The sequence below is a fragment of the Emydura macquarii genome, unplaced genomic scaffold (genome assembly GCF_026122565.2).
Source record: "Emydura macquarii macquarii isolate MOO-44397 ecotype Brisbane River unplaced genomic scaffold, CSIRO-AGI_Emac_v2 contig_2432, whole genome shotgun sequence".
Lineage (NCBI taxonomy): Eukaryota > Metazoa > Chordata > Testudines > Chelidae > Emydura > Emydura macquarii.
In genome coordinates this window covers 2854538-2878064 of record NW_027132569.1, presented here as the reverse complement: position 1 = coordinate 2878064, position 23527 = coordinate 2854538, and the positions used below count along the sequence as shown (strand labels likewise).

Below are 23527 nucleotides of genomic sequence, written 5' to 3'. Positions count from 1 at the left end.
AGCAGGGTCCTCCAAGGATCTGTATTGGGATTAGTGCTGTTCAACATATTCATAAATGATCTGGAAAAAGGGGTAAAAAGTGAGGTGGCAAAGTTAGCAGATGATACAAAGCTATTCATGATGGTTAAGGCCAAAGCAGACTGAAGAGTTACAAAGGGATATCACAAAACTGGGTAACTGGGAAACAAAATGGCAGATGAAATTCAATGCTGATAAATGCAAAGTAATGCACATTGGAAAACATAATCCCAATTATATATACAAAATGATGGGGTCTAAATTAGCTGTTACCACTCAAGAAAGATCTTGAGTCATTGTGTATAGTTCTCTGAAAACATCCACTCAATGTACAGCGACAGTCAAAGAAGTTAACAGAATGTTAGGAACCATTAGGAAAGGGATAGATACTAAGACAGAAAATATCATAATACACTATACAAATCCATGGTACACACCTTGAACAGTGCATGCTGTTCTAGTCGCCCCATCTCCAAAAGATATATTAGAATTGGAAAAGGTGCAGAGAAGCACAACAACGATTAGGGGTATGGAACAGCTTCCACATGAGGAGAGATTAAAAAGACTGGAACTGTTCTGTTTAGAAAAGAGACAACTAAGGGAGGATATCATAGAAGTCTATAAAATCATGAATGGTGTGGAGAAAGTGAATTAAGAAACTTATTTACCCTTTCATATGACATAAAACTTAGGGGTCACCCAATTAAATTAATAAGCAGAATGTTTAAAACAAACATAAGGAAAAACTTCTTCACACAACGCACAGTCAACCTGTGCAACATGTTGCCAGGGGATGTTGTGAAGGCCAAAAGCATAACTGGATTAAAAAAGGAATTAGATAAATTCACAGAGGATTGGTCCATCAATGTTCATGGGCCAAGATGTCAGGGACACAACCCCATGCTCTAGGTGTCCCTAAACCTCAAATTGCCAGAAGCTGGGACTGGCTGACGGGGTGGATCACTTGAAAAATTGCCTTGTTCTGTTCATTCCCTCTGAAGCATCTTGCAACAGCCGTTGTCAGAAGAGAGGTTGCTGGGCTACATGGATCACTGGTCTGACCCAATATGGCCATTTTTATGTTAGCAAAAAGTGAAGACCTTCCCTATCCCACCAGATGAAAGGAAATTATCTAGCGGTAATTAGTGTGTTTCAAAATGCAAAAATTATCTACCTTTATCTTTTTAACCAGCTTATTTTCTTCTTCATCATCTGTTTCTGGAAATTCGTATATTTTGATTTTGTGCTCTTGGATTTCTTTCATAATCTAAAAGTGAAAACATTAAGTTACTAACAAACAGTCAAATAATCAGTGAAATTATTACTGAAGCATGCATTATTTAGTTGCTGCCACCTGGTCATTCTACTCCCTCCATGCAACAGCGGTAAGTTCTCTGCTTTTTAAGATGACTTTTGCAATGAATTTAAATTTTACAAGGCCAATTCACAAAATGACTGCTAGTGTATGTGAAAGATTAAATGTAGCACAACAAATTCCCCAATAATCTCATTTTTAGAAACCAGTCTGAAATTTAACCTTGAAATTTCCATTTATTGCACAATCTAAATTATCTGTTCTTTCCATAATTTTTTTCCACAAAATTTAGAATGATTTTCAAGCATAGTTAAATATTCAAGTTCCTGTTATAGTTACTGATGTCACTCCTACTTCTGTTCAGCTCCAGATCAGCTGAACTGGCACAGCTTGACCTGCCTGTCCCCCTCAGCAGAACCTGTGTCTGGTGGATTGACTCCAGTGGCAAATACAGAACAAAAATGAACATGTTAGTGAAAAACTGAAGAGCAGCTGAGTGTCTTAAAAAAATTAGACTGTCACTGTCCTAATTTCTAAATTATTTATGTGAACTTTATTTTTAATAAAACAGATTTCAGTTTTCCAGAATTTTAGGATAGGAAAGTGCTACATAATTTAAAACAACCATACTGCTATGGCCAGGGCAGTGGTTCCCAACCCAGGGCCCGTGGGCAAAAAATGGCCTGTCACTCCCCTCCTGCTAGCTGTGGGAGGGACACAGCAAAGCGCTCTGCCTGGGTCCAGAGACTCTGGGGCCTTGCTGGAGCGAGGGGAGATCATCACTCCCCTCCCCTGACTCCAGCAGAGAGCAAAGCACTCTGCCTGGGTCACCTAGGTGCTGGGGTCCCTGCTGGAGCAAGAGGGAGGTGAGCACTGATCTCCCAAACCCCTGGCTGCAGAAAGGAGCCACTGCCTAGGGACCCAGGTGGAGCGCACAGGGCTACAGGATGCGTGAGGCTTCCCTGCTGCAGCCAGGGGGACGGGAGACCAGCGAGGAGGGAGGCTACTGTCAGAGACTGGTGGCACGTCAGGCTTGTAAGAATTATATCTGTGCCCCTCGAGCCAAAAAGGTTGGGAACCACTGGGCTAGAGGATGTAGTGTTTGGTATATCATTGAGCAGCTTTTGAGAGTTTTCGAATATGCAATTCTTGTGCAAAGTTTTATTTTCAAAAGATTGATTTAGGAAAAAATTGCTTCTGGCAGAATGCAACCAAACATATTAACCAAGTTGCATTAATAAGCAACAACAATCTGCCACCTTCTTCTTACCCTTCTACATGAAGTTCTGCATCACAGAAATGCCACAAAATAGTATTCAAGTCCACTCTCCCACAGAGATAAGGAAAGGCATTCCCTTCGTAGTCCTGAACTCAAATTTTTCCACCATGCTGTCTACCTTACTTATTTTATTGAAGTTGTCTTTTCAGAAGCTGGATCCTCTAGAAACTAGTACTAGGAACAGTAAAACAAAATGATCTTGCTTCTTCATTTTCCCATCCTGTCTCCTCCCACTCCCCCAAAAAGAACATCATGCCACTATGATGGTTCAATCTGTATCCACCGACTAAATGAATCTTCAGTCCACTCTACAAATCTAATACCCGAGAACAATTTTGCAGCCACACTTATATTACACCTATATCACTATCTTTAAAAATGTAAATACTGGCATTCTGATATGCAGTTGAAGATTAAAATGTCACTTATGTCCTTTAGCTAGCTACTTGCACATCTTTAGTCTTGATGGTTTCATACACTTTTGTTAACATTTCCATACAACTAATGAGACTGGTAAAACAGGTATTTCACATTTTGATTTTGTGTCTTTAACAGTGAAAATATGAAAGGGAGCTTTCAGAGCTGAGATAGTTATAGAACAGTGAACATCTCATTTGTCAAGAATCCCACAGCACTATTAATAGTTCTCCCCCAAAGATAAGATCTTTCCACCATTACATTCAAAACTAATTATATTAGTTACTCAGTTTTGTAGCTTTGAGGTGTTGCTTCAGGGTTTAATCTTGACTGTATGAAAAATTAAACCTCGTTAGCTACATGGAAATCAAAGCACTAAATTATACTATGTTGTAAATATATGTTAATCTTTCAACTCACCTGTTTTTTAAACTGTTGGCATTCTTCAGGTGTAAGTGTGTCTGCTTTGGCAATAAGTGGAATGATATTCACTTTTTCATGCAGGCGCTTCATAAACTCAATATCCAAAGGCTTAAGTCTGAAAAACAGCATTAGAGTCCTGTAATTTAATTCTTTAAGCACTAAACATTAGATCCCCTAAACAAATTGTGTTCTCTTTTCTACAGCATTTCCCAAACTTTTGAAAACAGAGTCCCCCCTCCTTGAGGAAAAGGCAACCAATTATACCCACTTCAACTCTCATGTGGTATTTTACGGCTAACTTTTCTAAATGTATAACTCATATGCACCCCTGATGGCCAGTCCTGCCCAGGCTTAGAAAGGCTGACTTACTGGAAGTATAATGGATATATGCATTTGTGACCACGAAAGTCTCTAACAGTAGCAATAGGATATTGTTCACTTTAATGATTTGAGGCTTCAAAGAAAGTTCTGGAGACAAGAAAAAGCTGGACTACCACTGCACATTTATATAATTGTGTAACATGGACTATAGGTTTTTTTTATAATGCTACAGAAGAGTGATTAACTGGAGCATAAACTCCAGGCCTTTCAATTTTAAAGTATTTATTTTTATTCTTTACAAAACAATTTAAGTTATTTTTTCTGATAAGACTGATAAGTCACGGTACCAACTGAACCAAAAAAAGCAAGCTTCATTACATAGCGCTACCAAGAAACTTCATACATGACATTCAAAAATATCTTTGATTATTCCAAGCCTGGGCCCCTCTAACAGGGAGACCACCAACTGTGATTGTGTAATGTGGACAAGTATCTACAAGGATATCATATTCATTTTGATTGGTTTCTCCATGCCTGATGGTAATACCATCATAGAGACTAAAATCATAGAAAGGGAAGATCTTGTTAGTGGTGGTAATGATGGGATACTTCAGACAAAATTTACAACTTTATATAGCCAATCATTTCGATCTAGGTAGGGTAAAGCAGTTCTGCTGTACTACCTGTTTTTCCCCCGGGCTCTAAAAGTTGGCAGTCTCTGTACACTTTATTCTCATGCGTTCTTTTCTAACTTTAATATGGCAGGAATTTATTAATGCCACCCACCGTTCTTTAAACCAAGACTTAAACAATCTAAATACTCTAAAACTTCTTAAATATTGCCTACCATTGGATGCACAATTAGATAATTTGTTGGATAGTCCTAAACCTTCCATCAAATCCCGTGAAACAACCTGAAGTTCACCACTACAGTTTGTTGTGAAAGAATTTAAAAACTGTTTTGAACCACCATAATGTGAGGAAAATTCAGATTGGGTATCCCACAAAGCAGCTAACCTTGTTAACCACACTTTTTCAACTTCCTAACCCCTGAGATGACGACTCTCCATGTAGTAAATCAGCCTTTGATATAACTTATCAAGAACATGGGGGGGGGGGGGGGGGTGGGGGGCAATTTCCTATCTCTCTACAAATAAACCTCAGGGTGAAGCAGTTTCCCATGGCCTGGACTTCCATTCAGAACTTGTCAAGGCCACCCCTACAGTCTAATGGCTAAGTTAGATTCACTTCTGTTGCTCTCTCATCAATCTCCCCTTTCTCCAAGAGATACCTTGCAGTGCGGTCAGCCACCATCACATCAGCCTAGAGAAAAACAGCTCAAGTTCAGAATCTGTTCCTTAGTTTGCCAGAGGTGAAAACAGTAGGCCATTTGAAAGTTCTCTCCTCTTATTTATTTGGAACAATTAGAGTATACATTTTATGGTTAAATTAAAACGTATTTCTATAGTTAAAATTGTTTCCCTATTTAAACCAAAACTGAGCTAAGTTTAGTTCTATACTCAGAAAAGAACGAAGACATTTGAGTGTCAAATGTCAAGAGTATAGTAGCACATTCTTCACCTAACTATTCAATAAAATAGAATACCAATTTGGATATTATAGGGGATAAAGTTTGTTACTTTCATTTATTTCTTAGATTCTGTGCTTTGATAGTCCGATACTTTAAATTGAAAATTTCTTTGACAAATTGGAGCTGAGGCATTATGACAAAAAATAGACATCCAAGACTAATACATAAGCTGAATGTATCTTGGAAACATGTGCTACTCTGATTTATAACATGAACAGATATGAATTCAATAAAAAGCTTCATTATAAAAAAAGGTTTATTCTGGGATTAGATCAGGTCTCTATCAACAGATTTGACTGTTTTTATTTATACTAGCTTCTCATTTAAATTACTTCCCCACAGGATTGTCTGGGCCAGATTGTCGGAGCTGGAAAATTACTGTTTATACATTGAATGGATACTACATTAGCAAGGGTGGTGCAAGCTTCCACACTCCACCAAAATAACTCAATCCTGTTTGAGAAGACAAACCATAGGGCAGAGAATTCTGTTCAACTTCCATGCTGATTAAGTTATCTGAAGGGCCAAGACAGTTAACAAGACTGGCAATTAATTGCATGAAGAGGTCCATCATGAATGGATTTATTCAGTTTATTTCACTTAATCAGCTGGCAAACTGGATTCAAATCAGCAAATGGCAGTGTACATTTCAACTCATCTTGTACTTTTTAATCTATGAGAAATAGAGATTTGTTCCCATAGACATACTGGAATGTCATTTATTCAGTGCTGTCAAGATCACATGGGCTAGCAAAGGCTAAAATTTTCTAAAATAATACACACACCTGAATTTCTTCAAAGATTTATAAGGATTCAAAGCCATAATCCAATAAACTCTTGTGGAAAGGTGCTTAGCACTAGCTTCAGAATATGGGGAGTTAAGTGTTCAAATATAGTTTAAAAAAAAAAATCAAAATTTCCATTTAGCAATGAAAACAATGCACATTAAGTTTGTCAAGAAAGTCTATGTGGCAATGTGAGCCCATTTTAACATGTCCCTGCCAAAAGCTTCACAAAGTAACACAAATGTGAGGGGAAATAATACCGATATAGAGAGGTATTCACAATATCATCTGCTGTTGTAACCAGAAGTACTCGAGCTAACAGCCTCATGAATTAAAACGGAGAGGATGAGCGAGTTTTCAAGAAGAGATCCAATTCTGGAACTCAATCCCAATTCCTCTGGATAATTATACTCCAGTTGGTTAATCTACAGGGCATGCTATCAGGTTCACCTAATTTCTCAAACTACTGATGAGGGGGTGTAGGTGGTCTTAAGTGGGAAGGAGCTTGCTGTCTGTGTTTATTTTTCATAGGGTAGGGCAGTTTATCTAGATTTAATTTGATTATTTTTCACGTACATACAAGTGCCTAACACTTCAGTTCAATTTTCACAATAAAAAACTAAGAATTTTAAAACCAAAAGGGCAAAGGAAAGACACCTGCTCTACAAATATTTTTACCCATTGTAAATGGAGTTTTGTTTTATTCAGACTAGACACTTGACAATGACAGTTATATAGATCACAGTGAGCCCAGTAAACAAGATGCGACTGTGTAACACCATAAAAAAACAGATAGGAAGTGAGTAATATTCTTTACACAAAAGGCAATATCCTTTAAAACAAACAAAAACAAAAACAAAAAAAACCACAGGGAAAATCCTTGATTCAATGTTATTTTGGGGTAGTGTCACATTGTGGAGTGCAATCCAGACCAGTGAGGGGTTGTCACTGCCTGCCCCGAAACCGTGGGTGCCTCACAAAGCACTGCTGTTGTAGCTTCCAATCTGTGCTACTCACAACCAGCCTATTAGTATACAGGTCACACCCTGAGTATCTGTTTGCTAGACAGCACTGGTTTAGCAGCTCTGATCCCAGCAGCCTGTCTACAATCCCACTCTGGCTTTCACCAGCCTTGGTTACTACTTACTTGCAGGGTAAACCCAACAAACCACCAGTCCCAGGTTTTCCCGAAAAATGTGTGTTCTGAAATGCTCAACCCTGGCCTGGAATAATCAGAGGGATATTAAGGTTTGTTGCCCCTTTAAGGAGTCCCTAGTCAACAGTTTGCTACCATCACTGGAAATAGCAAACAGTTCACTTTACACACCATACTGGATTGGTTTGGATTAAAAATATGAGTTTAACAAAAAGAAGATAGGATTTTAAGTGAATTCAAGTATATGAGTGTTAGAAAAGGTTACCAGCAAATAAAAGTGAAAACCTGCATATAAAAGTCAAACTTAATCTAGCAAATTTTGGTTCAAAGTTTGTTTAAAAATCTCTCACTCAGTCTTCCAGTAAAATGGTGACTGACCCTCTCCTCAGACAGGATCTCTTCCAGAGGCCCAAAGGTGCTGGTGCCTTTGTCTTCTTAGATGAGAGATAACTTTGGGTTTTCTGCCCCTTTCTTTTATAGTACAGTGAACCTTTGAAGTTGATTTCTCTGAAGGTTATGCCTCAAAGTAAAAGTTTACCCAAACAGTGAGGAAGGTGACATGGAATCTGGTGGTAAACAAGACTCGATACTCTTTCTTCCCCCATTTGCTAAAATGCAAATTGTTGTTTCTCCTTTCCCTGCTGTCTTGAGGGCCCTGTTTACTACTTATATGTAAACTAAGGGAATAGACCTGTTTAACAGCTTATACCTAGGCAGGGATGTCTGGTTTTGAACATGGGCTATCATCATCATATAGGGGAACTCATAACTTTACATATAATGTTGCTATATACACATTTTACCATGATATTATTGACCAGCAAATTAAGTTTTCAAATGACACCTCAGAAGGCATATTTTGTAGGGTTTGTAGGGTGTGAATACAGGGGTGCTTTCAGCACAGGCAGCTTATTCTATTAATTGATCAACACTATGTGAACCTATTCAATCAACTTTACATGTCCCTCTTCAACATGGTGGGTTTGCTTGTTTGGTCATGATGAAATGTTATTGGGTGGAATATGTCTTCAAGAAGATAGACACTGTATTCTAGCCTTTAGCAAACTAAAATGGAACCATATTTGTTTTTTCAATACCTGAAGCATGCATTTCAATTTCACATTACTTCTATTTTCTTTAAATTCTTGTGCTTCCCACTGCTAGTGAGGTTCTTACTAGTGACCAAAGACAGAGCAGATGTATGCCAAAAGTCATTAAACAGCCTAATTCTCAAATTTTTGTTAACTAAATTTGAGGGTGTTTCTTCCACTTTTCCTTTAGTTAAACCATATGAAGAACTGAAGAATAACTGAAGAATAACAGTTAGTTTATGTTTCAAGCTTTCCTATTTGCAATCAATTCTGTTCTACAGATAACATACAAGCAGGACAAATGACAATAGCACTTATGTTTTTGGTTATATTTAACAAATGCCAATAATCTAGTCACACAGTAAGAGAACAATGATAAAAAACAAAATTAATTTCTTTCCTAAAATTAAAAGTGACTGTTTAAAATGTGCCTTATTACATTTGATCTATACAACTGAACACAACTTTAAGATATTTCCTTATGTTTTCTTTCTAGTTTTTAAGGTACAAATTTAACAAGCAGAGAGTCTTTCACAAATTAATCACAGTTGTAATACTACAATACATTGCTGTACATGTCTGATTTCAGGTTTACATGACCCAAGATCAAGTACTTAAAAATGCAATTTTCTATCTCCTCCACTAGAGTGAAGTCTCACCAAGATAAAAGTGAGATGAAGTGGTTGAAAGCTTGCATAATAGTGTAATCTGAATTAAAGCAGAATTTCAGTATCAGGGGTTTTCAATTCACTGAACAGAAGACACACTAGTCCCTATACGAATTTATGACCAATATGAGCCACTTGAATATATATGTACATTTTCCTTCCCTTTTGATTTATCATTTGAGTTCAAAGAAAGTTGAAAATCTATTGGCTGAGTACTGAGAGCATCTTCTACAGTTCATATTTTTAATAACTTATTTGATAATTAACACAAGTGGCAAAGACATACGGATGTTCACAAATGGGATAAAACAGATGACAATTTTTTTTTGGTAACCAATGTGTGATCCTATTTCTTCTTGTTATTCTGGTTTATTACAAGTCTGGCTTGCTAGTGTTTGACAGGCCAAATTAAATTACCTCAAGAAATTAAACATGGCCTGCAGTCTATGTGTTGAAAAACCCTGGACTTAGAATATTACATATTTTAGGAATGCCAGAGTTTGAATGTGCTTTTGAGATAGAATTAGGGGGGAAAGGCACATTAAAATACCAAGATACTAACCCATGTCCTGAAGGAGCAATGAAGTATAAACAACACTGCACTCTATTATCTGGCATCTGACGTCGATTCACACGAGATTCTGCATTCAGGTAATCTTCAAATTTACTGTCAATGTAGTCAATAACAGGCTGCCAACTACAGAGTGTACATAATTAAAAATTTGTAAGTCCAGTTATATAAATCACATATGCATTAAACATCAATTTCTGAGATACACATACACTGATTTTGCTGAAAATAGATACAGAGTATGTACACTACTGCTAGCACATTTAGTTTAAAAATACTGAGATATTTAAATGTAGGAGGAGAGCTAGAAAATTATATTCTGAACAGCTTTAAAATAATAAAGCTCTTCTTAACTTGAAGTGCTAATCATTCATTCCTAAACCCTAGAAGCTTAAATTAAGAGCTGCTCTTGTAGTCAACAGGATTTCAAACTGTATCTATGTGCATTGCGTGTAAATATGAAATGTTAATCCAAAATAAACTAAAATACTCTAAGTACTGTGAACAAAGTAAAGAGGAAAGAATAATGGTTAATATTTTAAAGAACCATTCAACCTTAAACACACACAAATAAGCACCACAGCTTTAAGACAACAGTCTGCATGTTCACCGAAAAGCCCTTTAAATACAACTATCCTCTGTAATAGTATTGAGCTGAACACTCAAGAACAGTAACCAAACGAATACTCTTTACAGGATATCACAGGATTATAGTCCTGTGACATTACAGAAATAATTAGTTTCAGCTTCTTGGGAACCATGATAATGCACAAATAGCTGATGATTCTGTTCACATCAGAGCTAGTTAGAAAGAAGCTGAAAGCATTTTAATGAAATTAGAATGGCAATAGGCAACTCAGTTTTTAAAATAAGATTTCTGGCTAACAGAGAAATATTGCCAAAACAAATGTATAAAAGTTTAAAGAAGTAAACCTTATGATTTAAAGGAAAAATTGTCATCTTTAAAATGGGTTATGGTATTAAACAAGAACAATATTATTCAAGTTTACTTTGGGAATTCATAAGAAAGTAATTTCTTACCAGTTGCTATTATCCACTGCATCTCCAAATCCTGGTGTGTCAACTATTGTGAGTAGTAGCTGAACACCACCTTCTTTGATTAAAACTTTTGACTGTTCAACCTATAAGGATTCAAAGGGTTTAAAAATTCTCATATAGTAGTTACAATACAACTATGATTTTAAGTCAGTTATTTCAATGCAGAAACCCTCCAGGTTTGTGTCTAGGTAAGAAATCCATTAGAATACAAATTATGCATCAACAATTATAGACTTGAGAAACTTTGCAGCTCTAAATGAAAGCTGAAAAGACCCATTCTGCCTCTGTCATCTGACTTTTTTATTTAATCTTTAACATAATCTGAGGGAGTTTGAAAATCTATTTGTAAAGTATTGCAGAGGAGCTTAATATTTTCACTAGCTGATAGCAATATCTAATATTTTTACTGGTTGACAGCATTACTTAAGTTCAAATTTTATGCAGTTTAAGAACTCACTTAATTAGAAAAACAAAATGACCAACACTGATAGTAATTAAGCAAAACCATTCAAAGGCTTGCACAATCCATCACGCACCAAGATATTAGTAACTCAGGACATACAGAATATGTATATCCTTACATCCATACATGTGGATACATATTAAGAGAAATTATTCTACTTTACTCTCTTTAAAGGAAGCGACTATCTTTCTAAAAAAAAAGTGAATGAAGCTTGTAATCCCTACTTTTTCTATTTCCATACATTTAGTTTCAATATATAGTTGTTTTAGTGAATTTAGTGTTTGTTTGGGAAAGGTCAGTCACAGAATGTGAAGTCTTCCATTATAAATGTTTAGGATTTTATTTTTCAGTTTTAAGCAAATAAGCTCCTCCTCTCTCCTTTCCCTAAAAACATATATTAATTTTTACGAATAGTTAGCAAGATTGACAACATTAAGTGTTGGTTTCTTGGGCAGAGAGAACACACAAGGCTTTTTTTCCCCAAAAACCATCAGGAGCTAGTTGTGCCAATATCTGTTCTACAATATCATCCCATCAGGTTTTGGTTATGCATTTATCCTTAAGGTGGCAAATGAAGAAAGCACATGATATGCACAGCACTTTGCAAAGAGTAATGTTCCCTACCTCAGAGTAGCAAGGCTAGCAGAACTTTGCTCCAAGACTTATTTAGATATGTAAATATCAGTGACCCTGCAACAGGTTTCAATAAACTATGAGCAAAAGCTTCTCCATGCACATTAAATCTTTAGCCTCAAACTGCCAAGAAGTTTGAGGTAGTTATACTAAGGTTGTCTAAGACACCAAATTAATATCTAAAAAGTTAAGTGACCATTGTTTCCTAGATCTAGATTGAGACTAGTGTCCTAAATTTAAGAAGCTCGGTACCCTATTACCAATCTTGGCCATTTAGCCCTCCATTCATGTTCAAGTGAGCACACACAGGCTACAGTTTTAGAACACTAATTTTATATATCTGCTTTCTGTATAAAACACTCTCCAGGTCTCCTGATGTCAATTTTTTTTTTTAAATGACAACTTTTCAGTGGACTACTACTTTCATAAAAGCCTCAATGACAGATGTGACTGAAAGCCTCAACTTTTACGAACAATTTGTTATTTGGATGGGTTCCTGACCAATCACATGCTATAATACAGTTTTGCTATTTTAGGGTACAGAGCAAAGTTGTTTCTTACACATACATAGCTAATTGCAGAACACAGTGAAATCACCACACCTGAAGTGAGCTGCAAGACACATTGCAACTGTTGGCCATGTGAGCCAGCTTACAGTAAGATACTAACAAATGGACAAATAATAAACCTAGAAAATGAAAAACTTTGAAGAGAAAATGAAACAAGTCTTACAGAGACAAGACACTGAGTATCAGTCAAATAAGAGCAAAGAAAGCATAATTGCTGAGGAAGATTCAATATTTAACCCTAAGAATGATTTTTTAGCCTCCTCTGCACCTTCAAAACTGAAAAAAAATCAGAAAAAAGTGTGTATAAATTTATTCAATAAACATAACCATCTCTGCACCTGACTCAAATCAGTTACCAAAAGGATAGATTTTAGATTTTGGACACCCTCACACTTCTGCTTAAACAGAAAAAATATTACTGACATGGCTAGCCTTAAGTGAAAGCAACAAACACTAAAGCCTGGTATCCTACACAGATTCCTACACAATGTACAGTCTGATTCCTGATCCAGCTGGCAGGGTGCACAAGACTGGATCCTCCCACTCCACCCTCCAAAGCAGCCAAAAGTGGAATAAGACAAGGCCCAGTTTCCAAGTGCTTCCTTAGGACCCTGCAGACTGTGCTACTGTGCAAACATCTTGCAAATAGTTCTGGATTCAGTGGATTTTTTCTTCAGAACACTCATGTTCTAGATCATTTAATAACCAGTGTACAAATAGTTCATGCTTCCCCAGTCTGAAGTTTCCTGCGCTTACAAAGAGTAGCTTTTGTTAATGGAATGAGTTACACATTTCCCTTCCAATAATGAAAATGATTTTCAAACTATAATTCTGAATAGGTTTAATAAAGATCTTTGCAAACATGATGGGCAGTCCTACCAATATCCATAGTGCTCAAGCTACATATTCTCCAAATCCACTTCTGCAGCAGCCAATGCCTATCTAAAAGTAAGCTTTACAATTACTAGTATATAACCCTTATTAGTGCTATTTAGAAATTGGAGGGGTGTATCTTTTGTACATTCTGCCTTATACAGTTTTCTAAACTTTTGAATATTGAAATTTTATACACAGATAGGATAGTCAAATCTTGTCCACGACAGCACACTAAATGATGTTAATATTGATCTCTCATTGACACTAACAAAAGTATGAACCTGTGAGGTACAGCCTATTTAGGTTATTTTTCTTTTGTGAACTAAGTGAATTTGTGTGTCCATACATGGTCAAAATCTCAGAATGCAGCAACATCTGGAACAGATCCAGACAACTATAAACTAGTGTCATTCACAGTTAGAATCCAACTGTATTCTATCATCTGGTTTTACAAGTATTCCCAAGAGATTCATAGAAAACAAATTAGTTCAAGCTCTGGAATTTAAAACTTTTCTTAACAAATCTATTCCAAATGGCCATTTTCCCATGCACTTTAGTGAAGCAGGTCAGATTGGTCTATTTTACTTTACTACACTGGATCTTATAAAATTGAATACAAGTCTCACTATTGGATCAAGCATTCCTTTATCACATCCATTTAAAATATCTAGCTAATAATCAAATAAAATGTATTTCACGTAAGATCACTTACTTTATAACTTCTTCTGAGTTCACCCACCTGAAATCAACTTTGCATAATTTTTTTAAAACGCTGCCAGTGCTGACTCATGTAAATTGCAAAGTGGAAACTGGATTTTTTTTTTTTATTATTTTTTTTTTTTTAAGAATCCTTAGAACAAACTTATTTTTCAATTTTTAAAATAAAACCATTACTAATGTTGCATGATTGTCAAGCACTGCCAAAACTACAGTTCATACTTATGTTGAACTTCTCTATTTTAATCACCTTAACTCAAAAATCAATACTGTAAACAGTTCCTACATGATACAGAAGGAGCAGGAAAAATAAAGTGCAATTTCTACTAAGAATGCATCAATCCACATGAACAAGGAACAGCTAAAGTGTATATACTGGGTAGGAATTATAAACCTTAGAGTCCCTGAACATGCTGAATTTCAATTCACTAATGATTTAAATTTGCCTCAAGAGCATTCCACATGAGCATGAATATGGACACATGCTGATGCAATGTGGAACACAACATCAATAGATCAAGAGCCTTCTCTACCTAGGTAAAGTATTTGAACTGGAATCACAATTAAATATTAGCCCCAGGAGTCATTAATACATAGAACATTCAAGGTTACAATTCTAATATTTTCCACTATTTATCTAAATGACATTTGAATAAGATAGACTAAGTTTGTCAGAGGCTAGGCTTCCCATTTAAAAAGCAATACTTGTTGATTTTTCAGCCATCACAAGGAAAGCACACCTGCCAGATAAGGGTAGCAATGTCTCCTGAAGGGATGAATGCCCTTTATACCATTACAATATAATTTGTCATCTTTATGGATGCTCCTAATTTAAGTGTATAACAGCTTGCACCAGAGACTGGAGAAGAAGAGAGGACGACTGATCACTTTTAAACTATATGGATATCCAGTTTCCATTTCTGTTTGAACTTGTATGAATGTAAAGCAGGTTAGAATCCTCTTCAACCACAAGACACTTGATTTCAATGATTTCTTATTGATGGAGTAATAAAGAGGCATAGTTTCAGCACAAGACTAACAGATTTTAAGGCCAAAAGACACCATTACGATAATCTAGTCTGACCTCCTGCATAATAGGCCAAAAGAGCCTCATCCAGTCATTTCTGCATCGAGCACATAAATTCTGTTTGCACTACAGCACATCTTTTAGAAAGATATCTAATCTTGATTTAAAGACTTGAAGTGATTGGCAATCCCCCATGTCTTGTTCCAATAGTTAATTACCCTCACTATTAAAAATTTGCCCCTTATTTTTTAGTCTGAATTTGTCTAGCTTCAGCTTCCAACCACAGGATTTCGTTATATTTTGTTCTTTTAGATTAAAAAAAGAGTCATGTACTGAACTCTCTACTCCACATATGTAGATGGTGACCAAGAAACTTCAACCTTCTCTTGGATAAAATATAATTGAACTTTTCTGTCTCTCCTTATGAATGTATGCTTTCCAGATCCTGAATCATTCTTTTAGTAGTTTTTTTTTTTAAAACTCTTTTCAATGTGTCAACATACTTTTTGAAGCGTGGCCACCAGACATGGACATTTTATTCCAATAATGGTCTCACTAATGCTGTACAGAGAGGTAATACCACCTCCCTACTCCTGCTTCATATTCCTCCTCTTATACATTCAAAGATTGTGTTTGTCCCTCTTTGGTACAGCTTTGCAATGGGAGCTCATTTTCAGTTGGCTATCCATGATTAACTTCAAGTCCTTTTCATTGTCACTGCATTCTAGTATACTGTGTCTCATCTTGTAAGCATAACCTATATTTGTTCCTAGATACATGACATTGAATTTACATATATTAACATGCACACTGTTCAAGTGAGCCCACTACCAGCTGATTGAGGTGTATTTCGATAACTGACCTGTGCTTATTATTTACCACCCCAACAACTTGTGTGCCAGCTGCAAATTTTACCAGCAATATTTTGATACTATCTTCCACACGGTTGATAAATACATCAAATAATCTTGGGCCAAGAAACTCCCATTTACAATTACTTTAAGATCAGTTAACCAGTTTATAATCCATTTATATGGGATACATTGATTTTGTATTGTACTTTTTTACTCAGACTATCATAAGGGACTAAGGGCTTGTCTACATGGTGGAGTAACATACCATCGGAGGTATGATTTCTGAAGCGCATTAATGGGTTGCACATTAATTAGTCCATGCAGACCCTGCTGGTGCATACTACAGGTTCCCTAGTGCACTTTAACATAGTATTATTTCAAATATGGATGGGCATGTTAATATGCTTTAAAAATTACATAATGCAGATTGCATTGCTACTCTGCATAAACAAGCCTGAAATCTTTGCAGAATTTTAGGTATATTATGTCAATAGCTACCTTTATCAACCAAATTTGTGATCTCAAAAAAGTTTGTTTGACAAGATCTATTTTCCAAGGTGATATTGACTGGCATAAATAATTATGCTACCCTCCTTTAATTCTTTACCAATTGTGTCCCCTATTAACCTTTTCAAGGTTTTTCCTGGGATTGATGTCATGCTAACTGGCCTAAAATTACCAGGTCATCTCCTTTACACCCCTTTTAAATATTGGCCTAACAAATGTTTTTTCCCCCCAGTCCTCTAGAACTTCCACAGGCTTCCAGAATTTGTTAAGTCAAAATTAGTGGATCAGAGAGTGTCTCTTGGTGTGTTATCCAGTCCTGCTGATTTCAAAATGTTTACTAGTTGCTGTTTAACATCCTCCCTAATTATTGATTAACAAAGTTTTTAATGATCACTATATGATATGAATACACCATCCTGGTTCTTTTCAAGATTACTACTATTAGCCAATTGTGGTTTTAAACATATTCTTATATTGCATACATTACATAATTTAAATTCATGTTACATCATTAGGATTCGATTATTGGTGTAAACACATTAGGTGACATTTGCCTTACATTAGTCTTTCGGATCTAGTAAACCTAAATGTTATTTTTAAGAGTACATAAAATTCAAAAGACAAATGTGATTTAAATTATGGTATCACTTTAAAGTAGGACTAATCACTAGCAATGTGATATAAAGAATATAGCATACCAAAATTAGGTATTTTGACCACCACCATATCTTTGGACTGAAATTAAATTTAATTATCTCCTGTAACATTCTCTCTGGCTAAATATAACTTCCCAATTTTTAAATGTGCTAACTACACTCTGTTATCTAAGATTCTATTACAGCAGGACACAAGCCTGTAAATAAAACCATTCGAAACTCTACACAATTTATATGGCCAAAACTATTACGAGAAAGGATACAAATTAAAGAACAACATCGTATAACCTAATATGATGCAACACTTTTGAGGCAGTGTTCAGTTCCCCTTTAAAAGGCTGCTACTATCCTGCCTGGGTCAGTCAGACCTTTTGATGTATATTTAACTGTTTCCACAATAATGCAAAGTCTTTTCATTACTGTTATAAAGCTTTTTAGTAGGGCTGTTGTATTCTGTACGCTGAACCTGAATTCTACAACCAGTGTCTCACCCCAGCTCTCGCATTTCATCAACACTAAATTCTACAACATGGTAACATTTTGATGTAATGGTAAGATACAGAGGAACACAGCTTCTTGAATAGTTTTGTAAGAATGACTGCAATTTCAGTTTGTCCAAGTTTATCATCTTAACAAGACAACTGCACTCAGATGACACAAAGAAGAAAAGATTGGATGAGAGTTTGGAATCTGGAATGGGGAGAGGTCAGAAGACAGATAGGGCTTCTTTTTAAAAAGGCAACCAGAAAATAGGAAAGGCATTTAGGACAATAAACTTTGGGGAGTAATAAAACAAATTTACATTGAATATATATATAAATTGAGTTTATATTGAGAAACTGTGCATTTACAAAGCAATAGCTTCATTTCTAGAGAGTTTCCTGCCTCTGAACAGGAATACCTGGAATGACTGAAAGATCAGGGACCTACAGTGAGATGGATGGCCACATGTCAGATTGCCAGTTATGGGGTTAAATCCCTCAGCTATGATGGCAACCACACAAAGAAAAATAGCTTATTTATATATGCGAGTTATTGATTTATTGTAAGGAAAATTATAGCTATAAATATGAGCAAGCTTACAGCACAAGATAGGTTTCTCTTTTGGGACACTAACTTCAAAACACTACCTTAAATTATTGTCAGTTTGAAAATTACAAAACAAAAACAAGCTACAGTTTTTTCCACCCATACCTGTACAGTCTTTTTAATTCTATGTGAAGGACCTGGATACTCTTGGGAATACAAGTCTGTTAAGAATAATGAGTTGATTAATGTTGATTTTCCCAATCCAGATTCACCTAGAAGAAAGGATAAAGGATTTGTCAGTACAATTAGAATTATCACACATGGTACACACTTTTTATAATCTCATATTTTAAACACTCTTAAAATTTGGTATGCAAACAATCTTTCCTAGCTTCAACCATATGCTCTGAAGAAACAGACAACAGCTATTTCACACTGTAAAATGAGACCTTCACTGCTAAGTTTACAAGCTTCTACTTTTCACATCAAATCCCTTAAGAATTGTAAGTGCTGAATGCATTTAGCTACTGTTCTCCCTTCCCCACATCATAAAATACACAAATAAGACTTTGCCATGTGAAGTTCTAAACAGGCTACCTATTTGGAACTGAAAGTATAAATAAGGTAGTTCCACTAGTACACTGAAGTTTTATGTAATGGTTTTATTGTGCATAACAAAATATTGTTACTTTGGCTTAGCTCTTGTGGTTCTAAGTAATTAGAGTGGAGCTCCAAATATACATGGTCTGCATGGGAATTGTTTTTGCAAACTGCTCATAAGTGACAATGATGCAGGCACTGCTAAAGTATTGGTAGGAGTAATTGCCATGGCAACCCAAATGAAGTTACAAACCCCATAAAAATTCAGCCTGTTTACAGATCCACAGAAGCAGGGTATGAGATATGTATATCAATCACTAAAATAATTTATAAATTAAGCTCATCGTTACAAACAACAACAAACAATTAAAACCAACCACTTAAGAACAGTTACAACATCCACTCACTGATATGTGAGCAGAAAAAATGTTAGTCAGGTTTGCAATTTGCTTCAAGTCTTGGTATGCTGTGCTACTCAAGATGGACTGAAGCAAAGGCGATGACAGAGAAATTTGCTCCTAAGTCAATAAAGACTGGATACTAACCACTAGTGACATACTTTCTCTAAGGGAGGATAAACCAGCTGCACTGCTCTCTTTATAGTAACTGCTGGTTGATTTATAAAACCATCCTATCAATATTTCAGAGTAAAAGACACTTGGCAAAGTATTGAGAAGTAATGCTGCAAGTAAATTAACATGAAAGTTACCAAAACAAAAACTCAGCTTATTGCAATTATGAACTGTAGAAGACAAAGAGCATGTCATCACAGCAAATTAGGCTAGTCTGAGTGGAGTAGCTAGAGTTCACTATTTTGAGCTAACCAAAGTGAGGGCTTGCCTAAACAGAGCAGCAATGTGCCCTATAGGGGTGTAATTTTTAAAGCACACCTATGTATTGTGCATTAGCTGATCTGCACAGACCCTGCTGGTGTGCACACTAAAGGTTCCCTAGCACGCTTTAAAGTAGTACTGTTTAGCTTAGTACTAAGTTAAAGCACACTACGGAATCTTTAGTGTGCACCAGCAGGATCTACATAGACCAATTAATGTCCAACACTTTAGTGCCCTTCAGAAATCACACCCCTTTATAGGGCACATTATCCCACCATGTAGACAAGCCACACAAACTACATTCCACACATGCTACACTGATTGGATTAGCAGTTGATGAGTTGTAACTTGAGCTGCTGCATCCCCACTACATTAACTCAGGTGCCTCTCACCCTGGAGCTAGCTTCAACGGATGCGCCCTCACGGGCAACAACCTCAAACTTTATTAAAGCACCACTTAATCTGAGCTATAGATCTGTGTAAGGGGACAGGAGTTGGGTTAGGGGCGACAAGTTCTATTTAGAGCTAACACTACAGTGAAGTTCAAAAACTATCCGTGACACTTGAAGTTAGGAAGGCAAAGCAAGTTTTAATGATAGGTTAATGCTGTGAAGGTAGAGATGCATTTTTTTTTTGTGGTCAAGTTTGTTGTTCATGCTGCACTGTTTTGGTCACTACTGTGCTTGCAAATAACTAGTTTCTACTAGATACATATTTTATGCTTCCGTTTACAAGGTCTTTAATACAGGGATATGTTGTTCAAATTCTTCCTCACTCACTTTGCAACAGACGGGGGGGGACTCTGATCTCCAAATCTGTGGTCAGAATTTGAACTGAAGTCAGAATGCTGCTCACTGTATCTTATACAATCATGCATACAAGGAAAGTTGGGGAGTAATTTATTCTACCTTTTGGCTTCACTCTACATGAAGACAATGCCTCATTTTATGATGCAGAATTCAACTACTCTGAATGTTACCTCTAGTTTACTGAAAATCTCAAAATGCTTTGTTCTTTAACAAATATCAGAGACTGCATGGGTTGCAGAAAGATGTTGGTATGTTATACTCTGGGATCCCTCGAATGTCCAGGATTTTTTTAAGTTAGTCAAAACGTACTGCTGTTTTAATACTCCAACAGCTTTTTTAATGAGAAGATTCAACACAGAAATCTTTGCTAAATTATTTGCTTTTGTTTGCTAGGTCACCACCAAGACTGAACGTGTGGAAATCAGATACTGAAGTTTGAAGGGATCTATAGTAACATTCTCTGAACTTTGTTACTAAAGCTTTAGGCCCCCACAGATCTGGTCTTTCCATTACTGCAGCATGGCTAGCTGATGCACGCAATGCTGCATTCGTGGCTAGAAACAAGATAATGTTCTTCTTAGGACTTAAATCTTAAATAGTCTAGATTACACTAAAAATGCTGGCTGGGATTTTCAAATGCACTTAAGCATTGCCCTAACTATGCTTCTACTTTAGTCAGTGGTAAAGCTCCGATTGCCTTCAATGGGATCAGTTAATTCAGTTCTGAGCACTACTGAGAATTCCAGCTGTTCTTTCCCTACTGTTACCAAACAGTTTCTATACACCTTGTAATTTTATTCAGTATTACAGCCTTTCATGAAAACCAGTTTCAGTCCAGTTTGAAGTAAAATTGAGAACAGAACACATTTGTTATAACCACTCACTGCTTACTACCAGGTTAGTGCTATTGGTTTTTTAATTACTTAAATGGTAAACTGAATGCTCCACTTTAGAAAGATTCAGTTTTTGCAGACAGAAAGGAGTCCAACTTAAGTTTGACGAACAGGATTGACTACTGGGGTTTCTGAAATTGTGTTCTAAGACTTTTCAGTAGGCTACAAATACCTCAACCACCAAAGTTATAGTAGACCAAGAGAATTTAGTTCGTTATAACTTAATCCTCCTTGCAGATTTTTACTGAATGAAAGTATGTTAGGATAGAGAGGGGAAAGAGGAGGAGGGTTTACATGCTTTAATTTATGCTCGTTGACTTCACATATTTAACTGATTCATTTTAACTTTCCTGAATGTCCATGTAGACATGCCCTTAGATATTTCAAGTGGAGAATACACCACACCCACTGGTCAATAGTTCCAATGACTATGCTGTTTGTGTATATAAATTCACATTTGAATATCAGCTTCTAGCCATCAGACCTTTGTTTTGCCTGTCTATAATATAAATCCCTCATACTATAGGATCTCTTCTCCCCGTGTAGGCCCCTACAGATTGATCAAGTAATTTTAAAAATTTCCCTTCAATATGTTAAACTGATTGCCCTCTAAGTCATTTGAGCACCGGAAAACATTTGTGGTAACTCTCTGAACTCTCCCTAATTTTTCAACATTCTTATTGAATCAAGGATACCAGAAGTGGACACGATATTTTAGTAGAGTTCTCACCAATGGTGTATATACAGAAATATAATCTCCCCACCCATATCTTTGCCAATATTCCCTGTTTATACATCACATTGGGCCTTTTGGCTTTAGCATCACACCAGGAACATACATTCATCTGGATATTTCCCATCACTACTAAGTCCTTTATATGAGTCCTCTTTCTCTAGTTCCCTGTAAGCATGGCCTACATTCTTTATTTTCCTATATAAGACCTTGCATTTAGCCCTATTAAAACACATTTGATTGCACCCACCTTATCAAGTGACCCAGATCACTAAGTGATGGATCATTAATTCCACTCAAATGTGTCATCTGCAAACTATTAGCAAATTTACATTTTTTAACCAGATCATTAGCATTAAGTGTTGGTCAAAGAACTGAATCCTGCACACTCCACTAGAAATTCATTTGATGATTCCCCATTAACAATTGTTTTGAGATCTATCAGGCAACCAGCTTAATCCATTCAATGTATGCTATACTGATTGTATGACATTACCTGCTGCAGAAATGGGAATCTGACCTTAAAATTCTAAAATATGAATGACATTAAAATTGCTTCCCCAGTTCCAAATACCACTAGAAGATTGAGTAGGAGCTACTCATTCCCAAATTCCCCAAAAAAGGGTTTTTTTGTTTGGTTTTTGCAAGTCCTGGATTCTAAGCTTCTATAATCACAATGTAAAATAAATTAGGATTTGATTTTTTAAAAAGGTGTATATTAGGTATTCCCATTAAAAATAGTAACCAAGTTGAACCACTGTGTCCCTTAATCTAGAATGATATGAAATGCAGGCTCTCAAACATGTAAATTCCTCCCGCCCATTACAGTATTTTACAGTTAACTTATTAGCTTTTATTTCACAGTGGCCACCATTTTGTAATACTAACCCAGTGGAAATAGAAGTTGATTATGAATGCTATAGGCCAAAGTTACAAATATTGTGGAAAATGAGTGTAATTTTATCAAAGCACACCACCACATTTTGAGCAGAGAACTGTATTTAGACTTATATGAATTTTAGTTTCTTTTAGTAAATTGCTTTAAAATCACAAAGATGGTAGGAGCAGCTCATTTTCATAAATCTCTCTTCTCAGTCTTGTAAAGCAGATAATTTTGCTTAGTTTTGGTATGGTGTTTATTTGGCGCTACTATGAAGGGATACAATTCCACAGAATATGCTTTCCTCTAATGCTTATTTAAAATCAGATCTGTATTCTGTTTTTGGCAGATGTCACTATATTTCCTTAGGTTTTTTTGGATGATTTTTCCATTTTATGGGGTTTATTGAATATTTGACCATGTTTTTATATGAGAGATTCCCATCAATATAAACTGGTACTTATAGCCACAGAAAAAAATCGAATTGCACCAGCCTGTCAGAAGGTATACAAAATAATGTCTCTCATGTCTTTTCGTCCTTATACAACTCACCGTACATGTATGCACACAGTGCCTGCAGCTGTACGGAAATGCCTGATGTCCTGAATAATGGCTTTGATGAAGCTGTAGCACAGGTAGTTTTGCAGAGGAATGAAATGAAAACAGGTAGTTTTGCACAGGAATGAAGCTGCATGCGTAGGTGAGAGTTAAATAGGAGACTCTGTTAATTTTTTGGTGTAGGTGCCAAAGTAGA

At 36.1% G+C, this 23527-nt stretch overlaps 1 protein-coding gene across 3 annotated transcripts in view; it reads right to left on the bottom strand.

Annotated features, from left to right (window-relative positions):
- The window catches only part of SEPTIN7 (septin 7), a 95922-nt gene that overhangs the window by 31722 nt on the left and 40673 nt on the right, over positions 1–23527 (bottom strand). For all 3 annotated transcript variants that reach the window (XM_067562508.1, XM_067562510.1, XM_067562509.1), the window contains 5 exons: positions 18191–18297; positions 10677–10777; positions 9627–9761; positions 3450–3567; positions 1193–1285 (listed from right to left, as the gene is read on the bottom strand). In XM_067562508.1, coding sequence (XP_067418609.1) covers positions 1193–1285; positions 3450–3567; positions 9627–9761; positions 10677–10777; positions 18191–18297 — 554 coding nt within the window. The remainder of the gene's footprint in view (positions 1–1192; positions 1286–3449; positions 3568–9626; positions 9762–10676; positions 10778–18190; positions 18298–23527) is intronic.